General features: G+C 42.2%; 1 protein-coding gene across 1 annotated transcript; it reads left to right on the top strand.

Moving 5' to 3' along the window:
- The first annotated feature begins 468 nt into the window (after nucleotides 1-468).
- On the top strand, nucleotides 469-25,350 carry LOC134532293 (protein takeout-like). Its single transcript, XM_063368712.1, has 6 exons — nucleotides 469-541; nucleotides 1,568-1,660; nucleotides 5,751-5,898; nucleotides 8,098-8,234; nucleotides 19,701-19,853; nucleotides 25,133-25,350. Exons 1-6 carry the CDS (start codon nucleotides 469-471, stop codon nucleotides 25,282-25,284), a joined length of 756 nt encoding a protein of 251 aa, XP_063224782.1. The 3' UTR covers nucleotides 25,285-25,350.

The following is a 25,350-nucleotide window of genomic DNA, read 5'->3' as shown; positions in this document are numbered from 1 at the left end:
CTCGAAATAATAATTTTTTTTAAGGAATTTTGAGTAATTTTTTGCAAATTTTGAAGGTCAAGGTCATCCAAAATGGTTGCTGTTACGTCACAATCCACAATCCACATACTAGAAGCCTGGCGCAGGAAATACTTTTCTTTCGCTACCTTCTACGCACTGGAAGCGAATTAAAAGTACGGTAACCCAACAGCTTAATTAGTACTTTTAAACTTCAAAGAGATTATGAGAGAAAATTGAGCGCCTTTTTCGGTGCAGCACTTCCGTCGGGGAAGCCAAGAAGGCCGTTCCAATGCCAAGTTCACCATGGCCAGGAATCGTTCCAGAGCGGTAAACTTTTAATATTTAACTTCCTGGCGCGACAGCGACGCAGGCGCTGCGTTATAAAACCCGCGGGCGGGCGCTCCAAGTTCGCCAGTCGACCGGGTTGGAAGGGTTGGGAGTGTACCAGTGCAGCCAACTGTCGAGAACATGAAGTGCGCGGCATATGTTGCGGTGTTGGCGGTATTGGTGAGGAACTCCCACGAAGCCATCCTCAAACTGCGTGAGTTGGCACCACGAAAAATCAGCTTCATCATACTCAAACCACGCTTTAAAAAAAACAACAAAGAAAACGCGTTTTTATATGTACGAGTTAGTCGTTAGTCTTTAATTTTTTTGTTTTCAAAACATTAAATATTTTGAAAAATTTAACACAATTATGAAACTTTTTAACGGAAATCTTAATTTTTAAAAATAAAAATAAAACATTTTTGCGTTTGTAACATTATAGAAAACAAACAAATTTTTTAATATCTTTGGTGCCATATTTTTCCTGGTACTATTTAATTATATTAGCAATTATTATATTTCTATAAATATTAACGTTAACGAAGTGAATTCCGGTTTTGTTCCCCTTCCTCATAGTTTCATTTGAAAAACCCATAACCTTATTAGTAGGTTGAACGTGCGCATTTCGCTTGCATACTAAAATAACATTCACAAACTAAGTATAACTTAAGAAGCCTATAAGCTTATTAGCCTAACAAAGTATAACTTAAAAATAAAAGTTTTTTAGGCGTAAAACAACTTTGTCAACATAGAACCAAACAAATAATTTATATTTTCAACCAAACAATTTATTAATAACAATGTTGTTTCGCTACCAATAGAAAGACACTTTGTGCACGCTGGTTGTCAAAATCAAACATTTGTTAAGGTTTTCACTCATGAAATACTTTTTAATGGTTGCAATTTTTGTTATTTCGAATTTCATGTATCAAATGAACTTATTAAAGGTTTTAACGTAGCTAGCTACCTGAGTTGTAAACTCTTAGTTTCCGTTTGGTTACAAGTGTATATATGAAGCAATTATAAAATGAAATTTATTTAAGGTTTGTAGTATTCCAGTATATTCCAGTAATTTATCTTCAAATATAAAACTCTATTATTTTGGAAGCGAAGACTTATTTTCGGATTCTAAGCCTATTAATTCAAAGGGGTTGAAAAACGTTTCGAAAATTGTAGGTACTTGGAATTTAAAGGTCATACTGGTTTTATAATTAATTCAATTTTCGAATTTCTGTTTCAGCTACATACTTGAAACCCTGCTCCAGAAACGATTCCAACTTTAATGCCTGCGCTCTGAAGAACGGAATTTCAGCTTTGCCTAAACTTGTCAAAGGTAATATTGAGTCTTCCCACAGACGCTACGTAAATGTTATGTCTGAGGAATGAATAAGGAAACTTTAGATTTCTCATTTTTAAAATTGTTTTATTTATATCCTTTTTTTATATTATTTAAACAATCTCACTTAATTATTCAGTACATGAAACCATCTCAAATCCAAGCATGTGTGTATGGATACTACCAGTCTGTTTATGCTACGTGCCGTTTTTTAAATTTTCTTACTATATATATTATGAAAAAGAAAATATACAAAAAATTTGCAAAAGTGCAAATACATAAGCTAAACAAAACAAAAATATAGCTTAGCCTTATTAAAGGTTTCTTAAGGGGGGTTATGCCTCGCCATCCTGCAACTCCAAACGTTCTGATACCGCTTGCAATAAAGCTCCCGTGCTAAATTTTGTTTTTGAGCTGTCTTGTCATAAGACTTAGCTTTGGCTACTTGTTGGAGTCACCACTTGTGAACTGGTGCGATTATCATGACAGTTGTAGTCACCCGCGTGAGTAATTACTAATTAGTTGCTTCCTTGCGGCGCTCACAGACTAGAACCTGTTAGTAAATCTGGGGTCACAACAAGGTATAGGCGGTCTGGGAGGGATATGATTTATGACTTGACAATGGGATGAATGGTTAAAAAATTAGAGTTATAGCATTAAGATGGAAAGATCCACGATGGCGGGGGCCTGTTCGCCCCTCCTCCCTTTAAACAGAAATGATGCTTGACTAAGCTCCGTGATAAGAAGTCTCAGTTGGTTCAGAAATAATCACTTCGCTCGCCTCTTACAAATAGATATCCGGGTTACGATTCCTGGTGGGGTCTCAATCAGACTTTTTTTCGCAAGTGTGAAACTTAGCGGACGTTTCCAGGGGTACTCTCGCTAATGCCCCTATCCGCGACACAGCGCATCTATTCATAACGCGGTTCTACCGTCACTTCTCATCAACCTTCATAGTTTTTAATGATATCGAAGTTGACGATACGACTAGTTCTTGTGCGTTCACTTATCAGTACATTGTAGGGATCAAAATTTTGGGGCAGTATGTGACCTGTCTCAGGCTTAGAAGTTTTGGGAAAAGTTTGCTTTTAAGTAGTTGTCCGCTAATATTTCCCGCGTATAATGGCTTACTTAATGTTCTATTAAACCAAAATAAAAATGTTTCAATAATTTCATCTATGGACAGAACGTGGCTATAATTTATATATCGTTACAAAACTGTTATAATGACACTAGTTTGTCGGTTTGAATTAGTACCAAATATTTCATCTTTAAAATATCAAAACAATTTCAAAACAAACCCACAAAATACTTTTTTAACTAAAAATAATGAATTAAAAGTAATATTTTGATAAATAATAAAATAATTTTAGTTAAAATTTAAGTAAGTATAATAAACTCTCTTATTTCATTAATTTTATCTAATTGACATTATCTGTTCCGTTTACAAACAAATTTATAGTGTATGACCACGAAAATATTCGGCACTGAGGTTTGTTTCGTATCCAAAGCCATTTATACAACTGGAGTACGTTAATCTGGGCCAGTGGTTCTCAACCTTTTAAAGTAGGGCACATTTAAAATCGTAATAAAGATTGAAGTACTCTTGGCAAAATCATTACATAGTCTAAACATGAAATTTTTCATGAGAACCAAAAAAATAGTTTTTCTCCTTTGCTCCTTGGTATTTTAATGATGCGAAACTTATGCTGTAACACAATTAAAGCTCCCTTGCTCCCTTTGATGTTTTAATAAAAAGATTAATTTGTAAGTGAAATTAAATGAAACATTTTTTAGTTCTGAAACAATTGTAAATTTGTTTTTGCCTTAAAAATATTAGCCAAATTGTGCATAAATAAAAATATATTCTTTATTTATTGATTATATTGATGTAAAGGACCAGTTAAAAACCAGTAAGTAAACCACGTTAATGTTAAATAAGGTTTAGCGACATGTACAGGATAGCAAACATAGAATATAAATAGACATTTACTAAAGACAATGGATATTTTTGCTTAAAATACGGTAAGATGGTTGATATTTCATAAGAATATTGTAAAAAAGTTAATTTTCATGAAAATATGAGAACAATGGTTGTTTTTGATGAACGCATCAATTTCAGAGCCTCATATCGTACAGACTATATATATTTTTTAATTTTAACACTTGGTTCTGTGCATGCGCGCAAGGGATAACCACAGAATGGATCAAAACATTTAAAATTGAATTTTTTCTGACTATTAGCTAAATGTTTTTGCCACAGCTCTTCAATTATTATGACAATTTTAACGCGCCCCGACTTCAAAAAGGTTTCAGAACCACTGGCCTAGTTTAACCTACTCGGGTTGTAGTGATGGGCCAATATTTTCCGTGGTCATATGCTATAAACTTGTTTGTGAATGGATCAGAAACATTCATTTAAATAACAGATATATTTTAACATTTACATGAAAACAATTGTGTCTCTACAAAATAGCGTTTTGTAAAAATACTGGTTTCGAAATCTTACCTGGGAAATTTTTACATTCTGATTGTCCCAATACCACAAAATTATTTATAAACCGTTTTTGAATTCTAGTATTAACTGCGCACATCTATAAGCACAATATAAAAGAAAATAAATTCAAGTTGTTAAATATTCGATTATCTTTCCCATGGTTTTTAAAAATAATATTTGTTTGAATGAAACCTCAATTAAATATAAAATTATGCGCCAATTTTCGTAGAAAAAAAAATTACCATAGCCATGTGTTGTACAAATTCAAATTATATATCTTGTAGAATTGCTAACTATTTATTTTGAAAAATCTTTTGTAAAAGTACCTACAAGTTTTTTTTTTCGCCTGTGTGACCATCGAAGCTGCAATGTTTGTCGTCGAAGTCGCGACCGCCCTCATCGGAAGTTCTGTTGCTCTCGGATATCCGAGACACATGACCGGGGATGCTGTTGCTCTCGGATATCCGAGACACATGACCGGGGATGCTGTTGCTCTCGGATATCCGAGTCACATGAACGGGGATGCTGTTGCGCTCGGATGTTCGAGTCACGTGACCGGGGATGCTGTTGCGCTCGGATGTTCGAGTCACATGACCGGGGATGCTGTTGCTCTCGGATATCCGAGTCACATGACCGGGGATGCTGTTGCGCTCGGATGTTCGAGTCACGTGACCGGGGATGCTGTTGCGCTCGGATATCCGAGTCACATGACCGGGGATGCTGTTGCGCTCGGATGTTCGAGTCACGTGACCGGGGATGCTGTTGCGCTCGGATGTTCGAGTCACGTGACCGGGGATGCTGTTGCTCTCGGATATCCGAGTCACATGACCGGGGATGCTGTTGCTCTCGGATGTTCGAGTCACGTGACCGGGGATGCTGTTGCTCTCGGATATCCGAGTCACGTGACCGGGGATGCTGTTGCTCTCGGATGTTCGAGTCACGTGACCGGGGATGCTGTTGCTCTCGGATATCCGAGTCACGTGACCGGGGATGCTGTTGCTCTCGGATATCCGAGTCACGTGACCGGGGATGCTGTTGCTCTCGGATGTTCGAGTCACGTGACCGGGGATGCTGTTGCTCTCGGATATCCGAGTCACATGACCGGGGATGCTGTTGCGCTCGGATATCCGAGTCACGTGACCGGGGATGCTGTTGCTCTCGGATGTTCGAGTCACGTGACCGGGGATGCTGTTGCTCTCGGATATCCGAGTCACGTGACCGGGGATGCTGTTGCTCTCGGATATCCGAGTCACGTGACCGGGGATGCTGTTGCTCTCGGATGTTCGAGTCACGTGACCGGGGATGCTGTTGCTCTCGGATATCCGAGTCACGTGACCGGGGATGCTGTTGCTCTCGGATATCCGAGTCACGTGACCGGGGATGCTGTTGCTCTCGGATATCCGAGTCACGTGACCGGGGATGCTGTTGCTCTCGGATATCCGAGTCACGTGACCGGGGATGCTGTTGTTCTCGGATATCCGAGTCACGTGACCGGGGATGCTGTTGCTCTCGGATGTTCGAGTCACATGACCGGGGATGCTGTTGCGCTCGGATGTTCGAGTCACGTGACCGGGGATGCTGTTGCCGCAGGAGACGCGAGCCTGCACATCCCAGTGCTGGACCCACTCCGTCTGGACCGCATCGACGTGAAGCAAGGCTCGGGCCCCGTCAGGGTCGAGCTGGCGCTCACCGACGTCTCCGTGCAAGGCCTCAAGGACGCCGATCTCAAGGCCATCGAGTGAGTGGTAGCTCTCCGTCGTCTGTTCCCAGATGTCCGCTTAGTCACGGCCGTGCGTGATCCCTTTACTATCGAAACAAGCTATATCCACTTTCCAAAAAAAAAAAACTTTTTTTTACAATTCTTTATTAATTCTGTAACCTCTTACGTTAGTTCTGAAGATATTCACTGAATCTAATTGGATATATATATATATATATAATCTTTTTTTGAAGTGCGATATACATTGAAAGCAGCAGCTAAATACAAGTTTTAATTTCACTTGAATGATTTAATCTAGTGGTGGATGAACAAATTTCCTTGTGACGTTTTAAAACTGTTTAGTATGATATAACATCAATTTTAAAAAATAATAATTTTAAATAAACTGAATTATAAATGCAGAACTTTTATTTAACGCGCTTCATCAAAAATACAATACCATTTTTCCACAAATATTAAATAAAAAATTTAAATTATTTATCCAAGCAAATCATAAATATATAATTATTAAGGAATTACACAACGTTTATTTTAAGAATAATTATATTTTACAACAAAACTTAATAAATTTATTAAATATAAACTACTATTAGGTCGTAATACCATAACATTTCAAACCAAAGTTCTTTTAAACAACCCCTATCCCATATACATAAACAACAAAGCCTAGACAATGAGACTTTTTCGAATCTCCGGAAAAACTTCTGAAAATGAATCGAGCAGTTTTTTTAATACTAAAAGTCACATGTGTATTAGTAATCCGGGGTGATAAGTGCAACACTGGTTGGTGCTCCTAGCGTGGTATCGCCTCTAAGCGCAAGACGCAATACTGTGCAGAATGACGAGCAGTTCCATTGTCCTATGGTATTTGAGTTATATGTGGTAGAAAAATAAAGATAAATGTGTAGTTCAAGTCCCTTTAGCGCTTTCAGGGATCTCTACCGAAAATTTCGTGCTCAAAAATTGTCCTTGAACACACGCGTTTTAGACATTGGAAATACAGGTTTTAAAACGAAATACGGAAACAAGAAATTCTCATCCACCCTCAGCGTTCAGGATTTTTCATAAGTAGGCCCCGCCCTGACATCTCGAACAGTTTTTCAAAGCGCGTGGTTTTGTTCCGAAGCTCTGCACACCGCGCGTGTGTGTGTGTGCGCGCGCGCGCGCGCCCAGGAAGTCGGGCTCTCAATGTAACATTTCACAACATACACCCGGATGTAGCTTGGCTTCTGGGTTGCAGCCTCGTCTCAAATGCGGAATACATCACCGACGTTTCGGTCGAGATTGCAGGCGCCGTCATCAGGCTAGAGTTACTTACCTACTGAGATTATTCGCCGCCGATCCATCATACTGCCAACTGGTGCATTTAGTGTGTGCGAGGCCATAAAACTAGGTTTCTATGACGCGCTCGGTGCATAGTAAATCAAGATGCACCCCACACTGTTGTTAGAATCACTTTTTAAAGTGACTATGACGCAAATTTTGCAGGTGTTTTTGTAGTTCAGGCGCGTTATAAAAAAAAAATCATGACAGTGAATTTGTACGATGCGCGCGCACCACGCAGCGAAATTTTCACATGATGAAAAAAAGCTGCATACAAATATAAATCATACATGTGCTTTTAGAGATTTATATTGAATAATAGTTCATATAATCCTAATAATTAATTTTTTATTTTGAATATTAGTGACATAAATTGTATTATATACTTTTTCAAGTGTATTTATCAACGTGAGTTTATGTGCCCCAATGCATAAAATGATTTACAATTTTAACTATAAATTGTGAGATTATTAGTTAATGAATAATAAAAATTAATACATTTGAAAAAATCATTATGTATATTTATTTATTTTCATTATTAAATACATTTTATCACGATTATAACACTCAATCAAATAACTAACTTTTTAGGTTTTTTTATATTAATATTGAATACTTAGTTATTTTTTTTGGTTTTTTACTTTACCATATGTATTTATATCACTCCAGTCCTTTTATTATTCTATTTATACTAATTATTTGCATGCAAAATTAACTTATATTTTTAATAACACCAAGTAAATGTAACTGAAAGCTCGGGAACATTATTATATGCGCCCTTTTTTTATAATTATATTTGCAAATGGAACTCAAACTTGCTCACTTACTGTAAATTGAAACATTGTAGTTTGGTACCCACGTGCACAATAACGGAGTGATTAATTTTTGTTTCAGTTTCGATTTGGCCAAAAACACTCTGAACGTGAACTTTATAGTGAAGAAACGGGCAGATGTCAGTTCCAGGTATAGCGTAGATGGCCAAATCCTTGTCCTGCCAATAAAAGGTGACGGAGATTTCAACCTAAAGATTGGTAAGACACAAATATTAAGACATTTACTTTTACAAATGTGAGGAGATCTTTGAATATTTACATTTTTCCAATAATGTGTTCTCACTTTTCTTGTAAATTTTTTGCTTTGTTTACGCAAAGCAAACTATAGTAGATTTTCTGAAACTATCATAAAAAAACATTTCTGTGGCATCACTTCATTTAAATAGTTATTCTTAAAATTAATGCATTATAGTTCTTAATAATTTCACAGCTATAAGAATGATTCCAACCAATCGCTATAGACTTCAAGCATTCCAAATGTAAAACCGTCAATAAATAAAAATTATTAATATTATTATAAATATAATTATAAAATTTATAATAACCTGTATTGTATTTTAACAGTTATGTATGAATTTCTTCTATCAGTTTATGTTCCTTTTGCTTAAAAAAGTATTAGTTAATATCTAACACAAACAGAACTGAAAATCAATCCCTGGCCTATTTTCTCTGTTGAAGCTTACAAAGAAATATTTAATTATTCAGATACTTTGAATTTTTTGAAAGTAATTTTTATGTTTGTAGTTTTATTTTTTTAAAAAAACCGGCAAATGCAAAATAGATAATTTTAAGGGCGTATTGTAATACATGATATAGGTATACATATAATAAAAATGTAAAGGCTAAAGTTGCAGTAATAAGCAAAGAGAAAACGTTTTACCTACTTGCAGATTAAAAACTATTTCAAATTGACATAAACTCGGCTGAATTTTTGACCGAAGAATTAGAGATTTCAGTTTACATACAGACAGTAAAAATAAAAGAACTCTCTGATAGATGACACAAACATTTCTCCATGTGAGATGTATTGTGTACAGTGAGTTTTTAATTTAGCTATGGCGTCACTCGCATGCGTGCCAAAGAACCGGAATGAGACGAATAACAGGAATATCTGGTTAATCCACCAAGGACCAAAGTCAGTTGCATGACGTCAATCATTACTTAAACAGAACGTATTAAGCAGTTCCTGCGTCAAACGAGTTTGGCTCAAAAGATTTTAATACATTGAGAACGGAAAAATATTCGTGGATTTATTTCGTGATAAGATGAAAATTTAAACATATTTACCCCTAACATAAACTGCTTCCGCTATTAGCATGCAGTTTACCGGGAATAAACTTGGCCAATTAGAATGCCTCAACAAAATAATTCGCAAATCAACGGCTATATATATATTTTTTTTTTTTTCAGTTTCTATCCTGTATATAGTTACGCTCATCACTAACTCATTGGCTCTTAAACGCCAAAGATATATGTATAACCTTGGAGACAACCGTATCACGAAGCAAAAATAGTAGCCTACTCCATAGAGATGTGTATAAAATAAATATGGAAGAGTAACAATCGAGTAACATTAAAGTAGGCTATTTGTTAATTCACAATTTTTCAATGTATGCCTTAGGCGCCTCACGAACAACTATGCTTATAAAAAGGCGTATATCTCAAAAAATTAACTCTTAAAATCACTGGGAACCTTTTGATGATATTTTAATTTTTTTTCTATTGCCCGTCCAAAAATATTTGTTTATATATTTTTAAATATTCTTATATCTTCGAATTTTAATTTTTTATTAAAAATGATATTTTAAAAATTCAGATTTTTTGTAGTCACGCCTTTTTGAATTTTTATATTATGTTATTCTTTTTGGTAATATATTTAGCAGAACAATTTTCATTTACAAAATATTAAAAGAATTTGCATTTTTAGTAATAATTTTGTATATATTTAACTTAAGTGCTTTTATATTAATCATTTTTCAAAGGGCGTCTTATGCGCATTACAAACTCCCAGTTCGAGAATGATTACTCTTTTCTAACACATATTGCAGGGGCAGGCATTTTTCGCGAATAACTCTAAACGCCTATTAGACTGAAACAAGGTATATCCGCACCAGAGGTTTCTCCCTTGTGATTGGCGGCCAACTGCGAGAGAAGTCGATGTCTTTTTAGACCGAGCCACTCAGGATGCGTTTGCTTCCCCACTGAATTACTGTGATCGGTGTTGTAACAATCGACATGCGCCTGAAAGAAACTCACCCAATCACGAAACACAGACGATGCTACGGTGTTTTAACTTGTCGTCGAGCGGGCTGATCCCCTTATTGGTTGTGTAGGTTCTTGGGCTAGCTCAGTTGGGGGTGGGTTTCGGGCCGCGTGGCAGTTAAGAGGATCTAGCCTGCTAATAATGAAACTACATAGGGTTTCGTGGCACTCACTCTTTTTATTGGCCACTATTTGCACTGGCACAGGGCTATCGCAGTTCCCGCCTACGACCGTTCTTAGGTGAGGCCTGACTACACGAGAATTTCCCCTTACACGGCCGCCTATGGGAAGTAGTAGGCGCCGGCGTCGCGGCGCTAACCGATGGCGTTTGTCCCAAACCGGCAGGGCTTTGATTTCCTGTCCTATAGCGAATTCAGGCAAGCACTACCTGCGGACACAGTTTCTGAAATGTCCCATTAAAATGGCGAGGTCTCGTCCATGACACAATGGTACTATTTTATCCTAGGCAATGCATGACTATACAAGCGAATAAAGATATATATATATATACATACATACGAGAGGAAAGGAAAAAATTATGAAACACTAATAAAAAGAAAACTAAACTATTTACAATAAGGCGACCCCTTGGCAATAGTTGACATACTAATCTCCATAGTTTCGAACTGCCTGACACGACTCGAAGACTGTTGCTGATCTATTCCCCGCGTCACTGTCGTTAAGCCCGGAGGCCTCTATGCTCACCCGTTTCACTCGTCTTGGCGAGAGCTCGCGGCCGACACGTCACTCCTCCGCGGTTCTCCAGACGCGACTCCCTCCTCTGCTCGCGCCGACCCCCTCCCCGCGCGCGTCTCGTGCAGCATCTCACGTCCTCGTGGACGGGAACCCGCGACTTGTTCACCCCGTGCATATTAAAATACATGTTATTTACCCTTCTAATTTAAATTATACATGATGGATGATATTATAGTTTTTACAATAAAAATTATGTCCTGCTGAAAGAAAAGAAAATATACATAAAAAACTACGTCGGAGGGACACTGATTTATTGAAGGTGGCACCACTGGCTCCCGCACACGCCCGCGCACAGAAGAAGGCGGTGACGCGCCATAACGGCCTGTAGGAGCTAGGGTGGCCTCTGGGTCGACGTCAAATGCCCCCCCCTCCCACAAGGCCATTATGCGCGTCAACGTCTCTTAATCGCATCTGCCGTTGCACTCGTTGATCGTAGAAACGAGAGGGTAGGAAGTGTCTTGGCCTCTGGTGTGTATCGTGTGCGGGTGTCTCGCGAAGGGTGGCAGTAAACTCATGACACTGAGTCGGGATCCTGTGTTAGTGTGGTGGCTTGCCTTTGGTAGGTTATTGCACTGAAATTCCCGTAAGTAGGTGGGTACCCGCCGTATCCTCCTAGGTCGGGAGTTTTCCCCAGATTCGCTTCTGGAAATTGAGGGGCTGAGCGAACAGTTGGGGTCTAATGTCCTGCCCTTTCCCCCCATCCTCGTGGTTGGGATGGCAGACCACCCCGAAGATCCTGGTTCACCTGTCAGGACCCCCATCAGTTCTTCCTCCATCCCCTCTGTGTCCCCCCGTTCTGTATCTGAGTCTGGTTCGGTGACGGTCATAATGAACGACGAGTCCGCCAGACTCGTATTGAGGGGCCAGAGAGGGGTGTCTGGGTCTTTCCCCTCCTCGTCCTCCCCGTCCGTGTCCGGTTCCGTGATGAACTGGATCACGTTTGTGTCGGCGGTCGTTTCGTCTGGTTCCCCAAATGTCCTGGCTGGTTCCATTACGCTCTCTTCTGCCCCTCCTGTCTCCGTTCCCTTCATGGCTGCCCCTGTGTCGGCTGCCGGTCGCGTCTCTGTCACGTCTCCTTGTTCTTTCTGTCCCGCCATGTCCTCGTCCCACCTTCCGTCCATGTCACGGCTGGCTTGGTTTGCGTCGGTGACTGGTGTAGAGGCAGACCCCTCTCCCCTGTCCGTGTCCCTTGGAGCTTGTCTCTCCCCCGCGGCTAGGCGCAGTTGGTCTCTGTGAATTTTTGCGGGCCTCCCGCTTGGTGTACGTATTAAGTACGATGTGGCCCCCGCCTGTCGCAGAACGGTCCTGGGGCCCGCCCATTTCGGGGCTAGACCTGCACAAAAGTTCTTTGCCCTTGACGACAGAGGATGCTGTCGGACGTACACTTGGTCCCCGGGGTTCAGAGTAGGGGGGGGTCTAGTGGACTGTGGTGTCGTCTGCTGTAGATAGGCCTCCTGTCTCCGCCTAGCCCTCTCCTGCATTCTGGTCAGCTCGGTATTGAGACATTCGCCCCATCCGGCTTCTGTGGCTGCCGCCTCTACCCGGCATTCTCCTGGCAGCGCCAGGTTCCGCCCCATGACCAGCTCTGCCGGCGAGTAGCCCGTGGCGGCACTCGTACGACGCCTCAGACAGTATAAGAGGTTCGGCAAATGGGTATCCCATTTTGAATGGTCCTCTCCCAACCGGAGACGGAGCTGAGCCTTTATCTCTTGGTTCCGTCTCTCGGTTGGGTTGGCCCTCGGGTGATACGTCGACGTCGTGTGGTGGCTCACCCCCCACCTTCTGCAGGCCTGTTTCCAGCGGGCTCCCGTGAACTGACATCCGTTGTCCGATAGGAGCACCGCTGGGTACCCGAAGCGAGGGGCTACCTCTCCGTCGATCAGCGCTATCAACGTTCCCGACCGGACGTTGGAGACCGGATAGGCCTCGACCCATCTGGTAAACAGGTCTGTTAGTACTACAAGGAAGCGCTTGCCTTTGCTGCTGCGGGGATAGGGCCCCATGATATCTAGAGCTAGTGTGTGGAATGGGTGTTGCGGGCGGCGAGGTCGCTGTTGCTCCTCGCCGTCTGTCCTCCGGGCCTTGCGCTGCTGGCAAGTGTGGCAGCGTCGGACGTATTCCCGGACATCGTGTCCCATGCCGGGCCAGTGGAAGGAGACCCTGATTGCCTCCGCGGTTTGTTCGGCCCCGGGGTGGCCTGCTAGCTGGTGGTCATGGAAATAACCCAGTATGGCCGCGCGGGCCCCCTTCGGGGCGTGAGTTCGCCAAGCATCCCCACCTCCCGGCACCCGCGTCTGCAGGACCCCGTCCACGCAGCGCTGATCCGGTACCACCTGGTTCCCGCACGCCTCCACGGCGGCCTTCGAGACGTCGTCCCCCCGCTGAACCCGCTGCACGGCGCTAATCAGCTGGGAGAGAGTGTCCACTGCCTCGGGTTCAGTGACTGGTTCCTCCTGTGTTACCGCGTACAATGCCGCGGGCCCCATCTGGTCTCCCGTGACGGGTGCGCGCCCTGACGGAGGAAGCAGATCGTCCCACGTGCCCTCGTCCTCAAAGATGTCCTCTGGGTTAGGATGTCGTGACAATTCATCGGCAAGTTGGTTAGTCCTCCCTGGCACGTGTTCCACTGTGAATGCAAAGTTTTGGAGGGTCACAGCCCACCGGGTAAATTTACTCTTCCTCCCTTGCATCGAGTTCAACCATTTTAAACACTGATTGTCCGTCCTAAGAGTAAACTCCCGCCCTTCCAGATGGTGTTGGTACCGCTTGACAGCCCACACCACTGCCAAGCACTCCTGTTCATTCACATCGTAGTTCCGGGCGGCCGGCCCGAATTTGGCACTGGAATACTCCATCACGCGTCGCTCGCCATTGGGTCCGACCTGGTACAACACGGCCCCCATACCTACTTGACTCGCGTCCGTTTGTAGGTACAGGGGTTCGCCCGGCACCAGCCGTGCGAGGGTGTGACTGTCCTTGAACAAGCGCTTGACAGTAGCCAGGGCGCGGTCGGCCTCCGCGGTCCACCTGTATTTTGTTTTGGGGGATAGCAAGTCCGTCATGGGGGCCGTCACCGCTGCGAAGTCCGGTATGAAGGACCGCAGCCAGTTCAGGAGCCCCATGAGTCTTTGCAGCTGTTTTCTCGTCTGTGGAGCCGCCTTGGACGCGATCAGGTCCAGGTGCTCCGGGAGAGGGCGGCACCCCTTCTCACTGACGACATGCCCCAGGAATCTGATCTCCGTTGCCCCGATATGGCACTTGTGCGGGGCGCAGGTCAGCCCGTGTCTGGCCAGCCGTTCGAGGACCAATGCCAGGTGATGCGCATGGTCCTCCCACGTCCGTGACCAGACGATCACGTCGTCCAGATAGGCCGTGACGAAGTCGCCCACGAACCCATCCAGGACGCGGACCATCATGGCCTGGAATGTCGAGGGGGCGTCCATCAGCCCGAACGGCATGGCTCGGAACTGAAACCTGCGTCCGTCCGGGGCCGTAAACGCGGTCTTAGGACGGTCTTCCTGCCTGACGGGGACTTGCCAATACCCGGACCTTAGATCAAGTGACGTAAATATACGGGCGTCCCCCAAGCCTGCCAACGCGTCTGCAATGTTTATCAGTGGTGGTGGGGCGGGTATGGTGACAGAGTTCACGGGTTTGAAGTTCACACAGAACCTCAAGGTCCCGTCCTTCTTCTTAGCCATGACGATTTGGCTATTGTACGGAGATTCACTAGCTTCTATTACTCCGTTCTGGAGCATTTCGGTTATCTGTTCCTGCACTACCTGACGGTCTTTGAGTCCAAACTCCCGCGGCTTTACGTATATGGGACTGTGTGGCTTTGTAGGGATGGCATGTTCCGTCACCGTTGTCCGCCGCAGCATGTCTGTGGCCGCGAACACTAACGGTTGCTGCGACAACACGCCCTCGAACAACCCTGTGTAATTTGGTGGCACGTCATGAGTGAGGTCTGCCAGCTGGATCTGTGGTGAGGGAGGAACAGGGCCCGCCCGGCCCACGCCGTACAGCGTTCGGCGCCCCTGACGGCCCACGTGCAACTTACTGTCCTTGATGTCAATGGCGGCGTCCTCCTGGACCAGCCAAGGCAGGCCCAGGATCAACTCCTCCCGCAGTCCACGCATCACCAGGGCGCTAGTCCGACTGAATAAGTCACGAACACCGATGGTTACCTGTGCGCGTCCAGACGTGGACGCGCTTGTCCCCTCCGTTGCCAGTTGCACCTCGTCCTCGTGTGGCTCCAAGTCCTCGTCCGGCACCAGGTGGGCGGAGACAAAAGAGTGGGTCGCCGCCGTGTCCACCAACGCGTGGACGGGACGGCCGTTCAGGAGCACTGGCACCCGGAGCAGCGCCGCCTGGTCCGTGCCCAGCTGTCCCAGCTGTGCTGGAGGAGCCCCCTGCTCCTCTGGTGGTGACCTGTCCCCTGCTGTTGGACTGCTACTGGCTCCCCCGTCTGCTGTGGCGTCCATGCTGCGGTTCCCGTGGTCCCTCGTGTCTCTTCCGAGCTGCCCAGTGGGGCTGTCACTTTTGGCGGGCGACGTCCCTGTGTTCCTCTCGTCCCTGTGGCTGGTGTCATGGCGGGCGTCGTTGGGCTGACTCGTCCTCGGGCTCGGTGAGGTCTTTTCTGTCATGTTGTCCGGGTTCGTATCTAGGAGGCAGTGGCCGACTCTGTCCCTGCCCCCTATTGTCCGTTTCCCGGATGGCGTCCTTCCCTTTCCATCTTCCTCCACAACTCCGCCTTGGTTGGACACTCCGCGTGCCAGTGATACTCCGGGCTGCGGCAATACTGACACCTGGGTGGACGGTTGTCACTCGTCCGCTGATTCGTACTCCGCTCCTCTGACCGTGTTCTGGTCTCCCGTGTGGGTCCCCCTGTCGTCCTCTGCCCTTGTGGTGTGGCCCCGCCCCTGTATCGGACCAATGTCATTGCGTCCTCGGGTGTCACAGTCTCTTGTGACATCACTGGTGTCATCCTAGGCTCCCGTCGTGACTCTCTTGCCCAGAGTTCCCTCCTACTTGCTGCCAAGTCCATTTCAGTCTCCCGGGCCAGCTCCACGAACTCGGATACCTCTAGGTCCACGGCCCGTCGCAGAAAAGGGCGTAGCGACGGCAACAACTGTTCGCATATTACGGGCATGACCTCGCTCACTGTTCTCTCCGGCCCCACTCGCCGGTGCAACCGCACCTTCCTATAGATAAATGATTCGGCGCTCTCCCCTGCGGCCTGTGGTACACTGTAAAGTTGTCGCTGACACTCGGCTCGTGCCAGTGGTCCGTTGAACCGCCTCTCTAGTGCTCGCTCGAATTCTCCCCACTCGGATAGATAGTCCCCCGTGTCCGTCCACCATTTCGCCGCCCGGCCCCGTAACTGGCCACACACTCTCGTCACCCAGTCCCTTCGTGGCACTCCCCTAAGCCTGTCCACACACGCGGCTACAAACGCACTCGGATCTTCGTGCGGTTCTCCCGCAAACTCCGGTAATGGGCTAGCCACCTCGACCACTCGCATCACTATACTCGGATGACCATGACCTATGGGCTCTCTAACGCCCTCGTCGCGGTGACCCGGTAAATGACTCCCCGATTGTCTGTCATTACTCTCCCCGCTACTCTTCACGTCCGCTAGTCCCCATGGGCATTCGCACGAAAGGTCCTGTCCGTGTCTCCCCCTGAACGGAAGTCCACACCCCACACACGTGTCCATCACCCTCGCCTTTGTCTCATCCGGTCCCTCCATTTTTCCGGTCGTCACCCGGCTTCACTTGGTTATCCGATCCTTCTCGGCTCGGTCGGCGAACTCGCCTCTCGGCGCGCGATAAGCCGCAGCGCGATACCGCGCGAATTCGAGCCCGGCGTGGGCCGCGCCGCCTTATCTCTCTCCCGCGTGAACCTGATCCCGGCGTGGATGCGTCTCCTTATCTCTTTCCCGCGCCGCTCCTTCCGCCTGCTTCCGCCGCTCCGCCGCGCCAGGCAGCTCCCGCGCCGTTCGCGTGACGCAACTCGCGCTACGTCGCACGCTACTCCAGTCCATATAATGTCCGTGATGTCCTTTCCGCCCACTTTGTCCGTGTTCTTGGCAACCCGCACTTTGCCAAATTACCCCCTTTGAGACAAAATTTCGAAAGTTTGAAAGTTTTTTAAAAAAAATTGAAAGTTTTGAAAATTTGAAAGTTTGAGAATGCGTTGCCACCTAGTTGGGGGCCACTTGTCGTCGAGCGGGCTGATCCCCTTATTGGTTGTGTAGGTTCTTGGGCTAGCTCAGTTGGGGGTGGGTTTCGGGCCGCGTGGCAGTTAAGAGGATCTAGCCTGCTAATAATGAAACTACATAGGGTTTCGTGGCACTCACTCTTTTTATTGGCCACTATTTGCACTGGCACGGGGCTATCGCAGTTCCCGCCTACGACCGTTCTTAGGTGAGGCCTGACTACACGAGAATTTCCCCTTACACGGCCGCCTATGGGAAGTAGTAGGCGCCGGCGTCGCGGCGCTAACCGATGGCGTTTGTCCCAAACCGGCAGGGCTTTGATTTCCTGTCCTATAGCGAATTCAGGCAAGCACTACCTGCGGACACAGTTTCTGAAATGTCCCATTAAAATGGCGAGGTCTCGTCCATGACACAATGGTACTATTTTATCCTAGGCAATGCATGACTATACAAGCGAATAAAGATATATATATATATACATACATACGAGAGGAAAGGAAAAAATTATGAAACACTAATAAAAAGAAAACTAAACTATTTACAATAAGGCGACCCCTTGGCAATAGTTGACATACTAATCTCCATAGTTTCGAACTGCCTGACACGACTCGAAGACTGTTGCTGATCTATTCCCCGCGTCACTGTCGTTAAGCCCGGAGGCCTCTATGCTCACCCGTTTCACTCGTCTTGGCGAGAGCTCGCGGCCGACACGTCACTCCTCCGCGGTTCTCCAGACGCGACTCCCTCCTCTGCTCGCGCCGACCCCCTCCCCGCGCGCGTCTCGTGCAGCATCTCACGTCCTCGTGGACGGGAACCCGCGACTTGTTCACCCCGTGCATATTAAAATACATGTTATTTACCCTTCTAATTTAAATTATACATGATGGATGATATTATAGTTTTTACAATAAAAATTATGTCCTGCTGAAAGAAAAGAAAATATACATAAAAAACTACGTCGGAGGGACACTGATTTATTGAAGGTGGCACCACTGGCTCCCGCACACGCCCGCGCACAGAAGAAGGCGGTGACGCGCCATAACGGCCTGTAGGAGCTAGGGTGGCCTCTGGGTCGACGTCAAACTTATAACTAGTCTCGTAATATTTCGCGAAATATGCATGGCCCTACATATTAGGTACTAACAATCCAGTAGTGCATCCTTAGTAGTTTAGCGAGTGACGTTCATTTGGCAAGGATCGTGACTTACACCGGATGACTCATATATGTTTGTGTATCAAGCCGGCACTCTAGTTATAACGTGCTCAAAATAATTTTAATAGTACCGTCGTACAAAAGCCTGTATGCTTAAATGTAGCAGATTAAACTATACAATAAAAATAATTTTAAATTGTATTATAGAATTGGTCTTGCCACAATGTGTGCGCAAAGTTTTCATTAAATTTAAAATCCCTAGAAAGTTTCACTTTCGTAGTAACGAAAGGTTCAGTTTTTCGAATTGAGTATAACATACTGTGAGGTTTAATTAACCAGAACTAATTAATCACGCGAATGAATATGGATCCAGTAATTATTAACTTGTAAATCCCACCTAGTTAAACCTCTCCGTGCTTAACCTACTTTTATAAATTTTTATTCATATTGAAAAAATGTAGATTACACGTTTCCCAAAAATTATGAAATCCCAGCAAACAAAATGTTGTTTACACATGTTTCAAACAACATGCAAAATGTTTTTTTACACATATTTCAGGATAAAAATTTAAACGAATGACCTGTTAGTACTTTTCTACGGATTTTGTATGTGTTGTGAATTTTTTTTTAAATTTGTATTGTTATGTGTTTATTTTATCAAAAATTACTTACGTTGGGTTACAATGTCGAAACTAATTATAAAACATTTTTAATTGCCGAAAATAACTCTTTTAGAAACTTGCGACATAAAACCACTATCACAAAATATGCCATAATGGAAATAACTTTATTTTATTGCAATGAACATAATAATCTATGTTAACTTACCAAATAGTCATATTCGGTTTCAACATAGCAAATGTCCACCTACATATTTAACGACTCATTATTAATGAAAATTTGCGATATTGTGTGTAATTAATAATAATATTTAAATAATCATTGTTCAAATAATGTAAATATCGGCAATTTTTCTTCAGCCTTAGAAGTTTTATACAATTTTTTTGTAAGAATACAATTTTTAAGACATTATTGGTTATGTTTTTAATACTTTTATAATATCTCAATATATAGTTTTCATTTTTTTTTCAATAAAATAGTTCATGAAAATAATTTGTATATAGTTATTTATTTTCATCAATAATAATATTAAAATGGTTAATCAAACATAATTTTTTTAGAAATGTCTTCTTTGTAAAATGAAAAGTTAAAATGTAACTATTATTAGGTTGATTATTTATTTGTATAAATTAAACAAAGTCTTTTCAAACAGATGGCTTGGAAGGCACATTCAAGTGCAAGTTCGACCTTATCAAGAAGGAAGATGGAAAGCAGTACGCCAAGATTCGTGACAACAGTTTTGATTTTGAGATTTCAAACGCGATTTTCGATCTGAAGAACCTTTTTAATGGCGACAAAGTCTTAGGTAAGTACTGCAGTTACGACGATATGTTTATGATTATACATACTATATTCACACAACTTAAATTTTCCACTAAAAAAAAAAAAAACCTTACATAGTTTATAAAGCTTAAATAATAAAACAGTTACGGATAGTGGCTTTTTGTCTGAGAACTCAATAATAAACTACAATTGTAGTGTTTACGTATATTTGAAGCCAGCGTAAAAGATAGAGCTGGTTTTTGATCATAATATATTCTTAAAATGTTAATAAAAGTGTTCCTTATGTCTATAAATTAAGCCTGCCTTGCTTCGGCTTTCTTTGAATCATAACTTCGAATGGCCTCTTTATTAGTGACATATGTTATTAACATACAGGATTAGCCTTGCGGTTATCAATGTTCTATATTTATTCGGTATTTTGGAAATTGCTGACGTTTTTCTGATATATGACGGAGGGTATCTTAGAGTGAAAGGTTTACAGATTGCAAACTAGCTAATCCTAAATATACACCAACTCACGAGCAAAAGACAGTACCACTGGCCAATGAAACTTTAAGACTGATTCTCTGAACCAACAGAGATAAAACCCAAGTTCGTTAAAATTCACCATTAAATGAGAGAAAACGTTTTTTTTTTTAACAACATAATTTAGTAGCGGAAGGTCACAACTTAACAAAAAGTAATTTGAAACTCGATCAATTGAAAATAGCATAAAGTTCTTGTTATGGTGGCTAAACACTGTGAAAATCCAGTACACTTCGTTTTTGGCACGGTATGTCCACTGATAATTTCATGTTTACACACAAGTCTGGGTACAAACCCAGATATCTTGGTACATTATCCAATTTCATGGTTAAATTAACAGGCCCTGGGCTATTTTACTTTGAACATAAAATCGCATTGATAGTCTTGGAGATAAAACAACGCCTTAAAAAAACTTTTTAAGTGTACATGTATAAAAAGGTAAGTCTCCCTGCCGTGTACCTGCTCACAACGGAATACATAAATCGTACGTCAGATTTCAGCGTAGTTTCTTCGTAGGTATAGTTATCTATTACCAAGAAGACAACATCCTTTATTTCAGATGCATTAATTGTTAAAAGTTCCGTTAACATACTGAAATTTCTAACACTGAATACAAGCAATGTAGGTGAAAGCGTCGTTTACCCACATAATTGGTGAATCGCTTAAGGGGGTGTACTGCGGTCCAAAGACACGAGCTGGGATTCGTAGTAAACTAAACTAATAATCCTTAATATTGATCATGATTAATTATTTGGTACCCTTATTACAAATAACCATAGTTCTCAGATAGATATTAACAACATATTTAATTCATTAACATATTAATCACCTGCAGGTTGCTCGGAACACACCAGCAGAGACTAATAGTAAAGAGAACCCCTGCGGAAATCAAATACATAATGACAACTCGGCACGACACAGTAACACATCATCTGTTCTAAAAACGTTCTTTAAATTATTCATAAAATGGAAATTATGACTTAAAACAATTTCTGGGACATAAGTCATTGCAGTTTTGCACTGTTTGTTATGGGAAAAATTAATAAATGCAAAATAAGAAGAAACAATGTAAAAAAATTGGTTGTCTGTAAAGTCGGTTTACGGACGATAGTTTAACGTGACAACGTCATAACAAAACATTGATGAAATGATTGCATACTTTTATGAATAAAATTGAATCATTTATATTTTAATAATAATAGAATAAATATTTGAAATTAAACTAGTAATCAGATTTTTAAAATGCAAGAATATTTAACCTTTATTGCCGAAATTGTTGTTGTAATAAGCAATGAAAACAACATTAACTTTTCAATTCACTTTATAAACTGTCGAGTGGAAGAGAGATAGATGCGGTGCAAGCGTACAATGAGCGTAAAGGGACACAGCGTAACGGAACAATGAGCGTAACGGAACAATGTGCGTAACGGGACAGAGCATAACGGGGCAATGTGCGTAACGGGACAATGTGCGTAACGGGACAATGTGCGTAACGGTACAGTGTGCGTAACGGTACAGTGTGCGTAACGGGACAATGTGCGTATCGGGACAATGTGCGCAACGGGACAATGTGCGTAACGGGACAAAGAGTAACGTAACCATGTGCGTAACGGGACACTTTTTCGTGCGTGCAGCCGGCGTTCATCGATTTATTAGACGTTGTCACGTCAAAAATAAAACCCACAGAAAAAAAGACTAAATCAGCTGATGTCAAACGATGAACCTAAGCAGGTATTCTGAACAACGCAACGAATACAGCACAGACGAACTGAATTCAAACTTAAACAGCAGACAGCACAATAATTCCGCGGAAATAATTAATACATAAAAAAAAATAACAGAACAGATGAACACAGTGGGCTAACAACGACGAAACAATTTCGACAGTAACAGTAAATGCAGACAGACAACCAAACCCAAAACCGCATATACGAACACGACGACGAAGACAAGCAGATGTGGACAACACAACATCAAAGACAACACCAACGAACACGGTGGGTTTCCTGTGGCAAAACAGTTGCGACATTTCGGGAACTGACCTCTGATCCCGTCACCTAAAAACAACAGTCATCGCAATGACGCTGTTCCATGTTTCTCCGTGACGTTCAGTTAAGTACCATAAATACATACATATACACTACAAATAGTTTGAAGAAAAATGCCATGCCCGAGGAGATTTTCCAAAATCCTCAGCCGCACCCCTTTTAGGCTGGATTCAAAATTAAATTTATAATAGAAATAACAGTAACATTAGGTCTTGTGCACAAGATTATGCCGCCGTGTTTTTAAAATTCTGATTCACAACACACAACGGTTGTGTAGATAGGAGAGAGTTCAGTCACATAGGAGGGGAAATAATGTATTTTATTTATGTTACGTACTGATTGCTCAACAGACAATCAGAGCAGAGAAAAGTACCGCTTTTACGGGGCTTGCGAACAGTTTATATTTATTTATCATTATGATGGTAGAAAGTTATCGAGATACAAATTTTCATTAGTAAAACTTACTGCAAAACAATCGTCTATATTATTAAGATAAAACATTTGTAATAAATGTACATGTAAAAAGTACTACATATATATATTTTGAGGTCTCATTAATATTTTTTACTGAAATTTTTGTTTACCTCATAAAAATATTATTAAAGTTATGAGTTAAAAATAATGTTAACAGACTGCTGGTCAGTTTTCATGGTAACATCATACATGTAATATTTATTTACAAACACTATCAAACTATATAAAAATAATTCATAGAGAAATATATTTGGCTAAAATAAACACGTAATAATTCAAGTGTGAATGGATTTCACTCGGGTCGGGTGCATGGTCTGTTGTGAACTCGCCTTACGTTTATTTGAAGTGAAACTTTACTAAAACCGGTTGGAGCAGTATCATAATCACATGTTAACGGAAGTGACTAGGTAAAAAAGTTAGCGTGTGAAACGTACGTAACGAATGTTGCTTGATGTCTCGGGGTTTCTTAAAAAAAAATGTTTTTAATTAAAACATCTTTACATCCGGTTACAGATGGCCTCAGCAGCGCATGATAACGTATGATTTCCAAATTTATTGTAAGCGTTCGCATACATTCTCATACTTTCGCATGCTTCCGCACACGTCTGCATGCGTTCTCGTACTTTTTTCCACACTTTCGCTTACATTTGAACGCTTTCGCATAATTTCGCAACTCGTAGTTCACCCTTCGAAACTCTCACCTCTGAGGTCTGATCCGGTATTGGCATTAGAATTGTGAGTGTTTGTTTAGCATTTCCAATAAAGTTGTGTATCATATTTTAGCTTTCATAAACCAATTAAATCATTCTTAGATTACATTGAATACATGGAAAGGCACTAGTGACAAAGAAAAGGTTTATTTTCAAGGCTTGATTACTTGTGTTTCATATCACTCTTATCTATGACGTTTCACTTTTAAATCGCGTGGAGGCCACGTACCCATGTTTTAAGTTTTATTAATTGTGAACCAAGCCATATTAAGTAATTTACATCCCCCTTCTTACCCTTGCGAACCACCTACCCCTCTTGCTCAACACTGTGCTAAAAGCTAGCAAGACGTCTGGCCCGCACTAAAGGAATATTTATTATTGTGAAATCAGGTATCACAGTGGAAGCATGTATCACAATTTTTCCCGAAATTTTCCTTCTTTCTTTACATTAACACTTAAAACGGAATGTAGATGTTCGAAACTCATAATCAGCGACTTCATGTAGGGACCCCAATTTTACTGACACTGTAAAAATTATGTTTGATTTCTCGTAGGTCATTAGCTAAGGACGCAGAAGCTTTAAAGCTGTTAAGATGAACCATCAGCAGCTAAACTATAGTTATCTTGCATGACTTATAAAAACAAAAGCTAAGCATCTGTTGGTCATGTATAACGGCTCGGTGGCTTCACAGAAATGTTTTGGTCCTTTTAAAAAAAAGATTCCTTTGGAAACAAAAGACCAAGAACTAGTTTTTTAACACTAAAACAAAGATATTGTAACTTTGTTATTGTTATGTTTTCATATCTATATGCAATACTTTTTTAGAGATAACACTGAGAAATATTTCTTACTATAATTGTCGTATAATTTTATATTATAATTGATGTTTCATCAAGCATAAACTTTTTAAGCCATGAAAAACATAACTGAAAATTCAATAATTTTACATTATTTTTTTTAACCGTGCTTAATAATATGTGAAAATAATACGATAAAGCTACTCAGCCAATTCAAATTAATAGGACAACACAGTGCATAAATAACCGGACAAAATTTCCAACCCATTATTACTGCGAACACTATTTCATTTTGATACCGTCGTTTTCATATTAATGTACATAATTTCAAACATCTGTAATTTTACACGAATATTTATGTTCAATTTAAAAAAAAAATTCCAGTCCAAACAAGCCTGCGGCTTTGATCTGTTGTCAGAGACCTGTAAAATTCGCGGATTCATTTCGCTATAGGATTGAGTCCAAATACTTTTGACATTTTTTTTGCTTCATTGATTGGGCCACAGTTTATCTGAAGGACTCTGGGCCAATGAAAAATCTCTAGCAGAAGAATTAGCGAATCACGATCATTCCAGTCAACAGGTGTTACGAGTCGGTAACCAATCAGCAGATGTAATTTGCACAAGTGCATTGAGGATCGAGGAGTCTATGCTTTAGGGTTTTGAAATCGCGAATTTTACAGGTCTCTACTGATTGTCTATGGCGAGGGTTAGTGTTGTGTCACTCCATTGAACTCTCCACCGCAGGCGACACGATGAACACCTTCCTGAACGAGAACTGGAGGGAGGTGTACGGCGAGATCAAGCCTGCCGTGGCTGAGGTGGTGAGGACTGTCATCGTGAGGATACTGGACGAGTTCACCAGCCTGCTGCCGTACGACGAGCTGTTCGCCGCCTGATACTACGTCTTAACTAAGTTAAATACCTTATAATTGTAAATAATCCAATAAATTACGTAAACCGTC

The sequence above is a fragment of the Bacillus rossius genome, chromosome 5 (genome assembly GCF_032445375.1).
Source record: "Bacillus rossius redtenbacheri isolate Brsri chromosome 5, Brsri_v3, whole genome shotgun sequence".
NCBI classification, from domain to species: domain Eukaryota; kingdom Metazoa; phylum Arthropoda; class Insecta; order Phasmatodea; family Bacillidae; genus Bacillus; species Bacillus rossius.
This window is presented reverse-complemented; position numbering and strand designations above follow the sequence as displayed.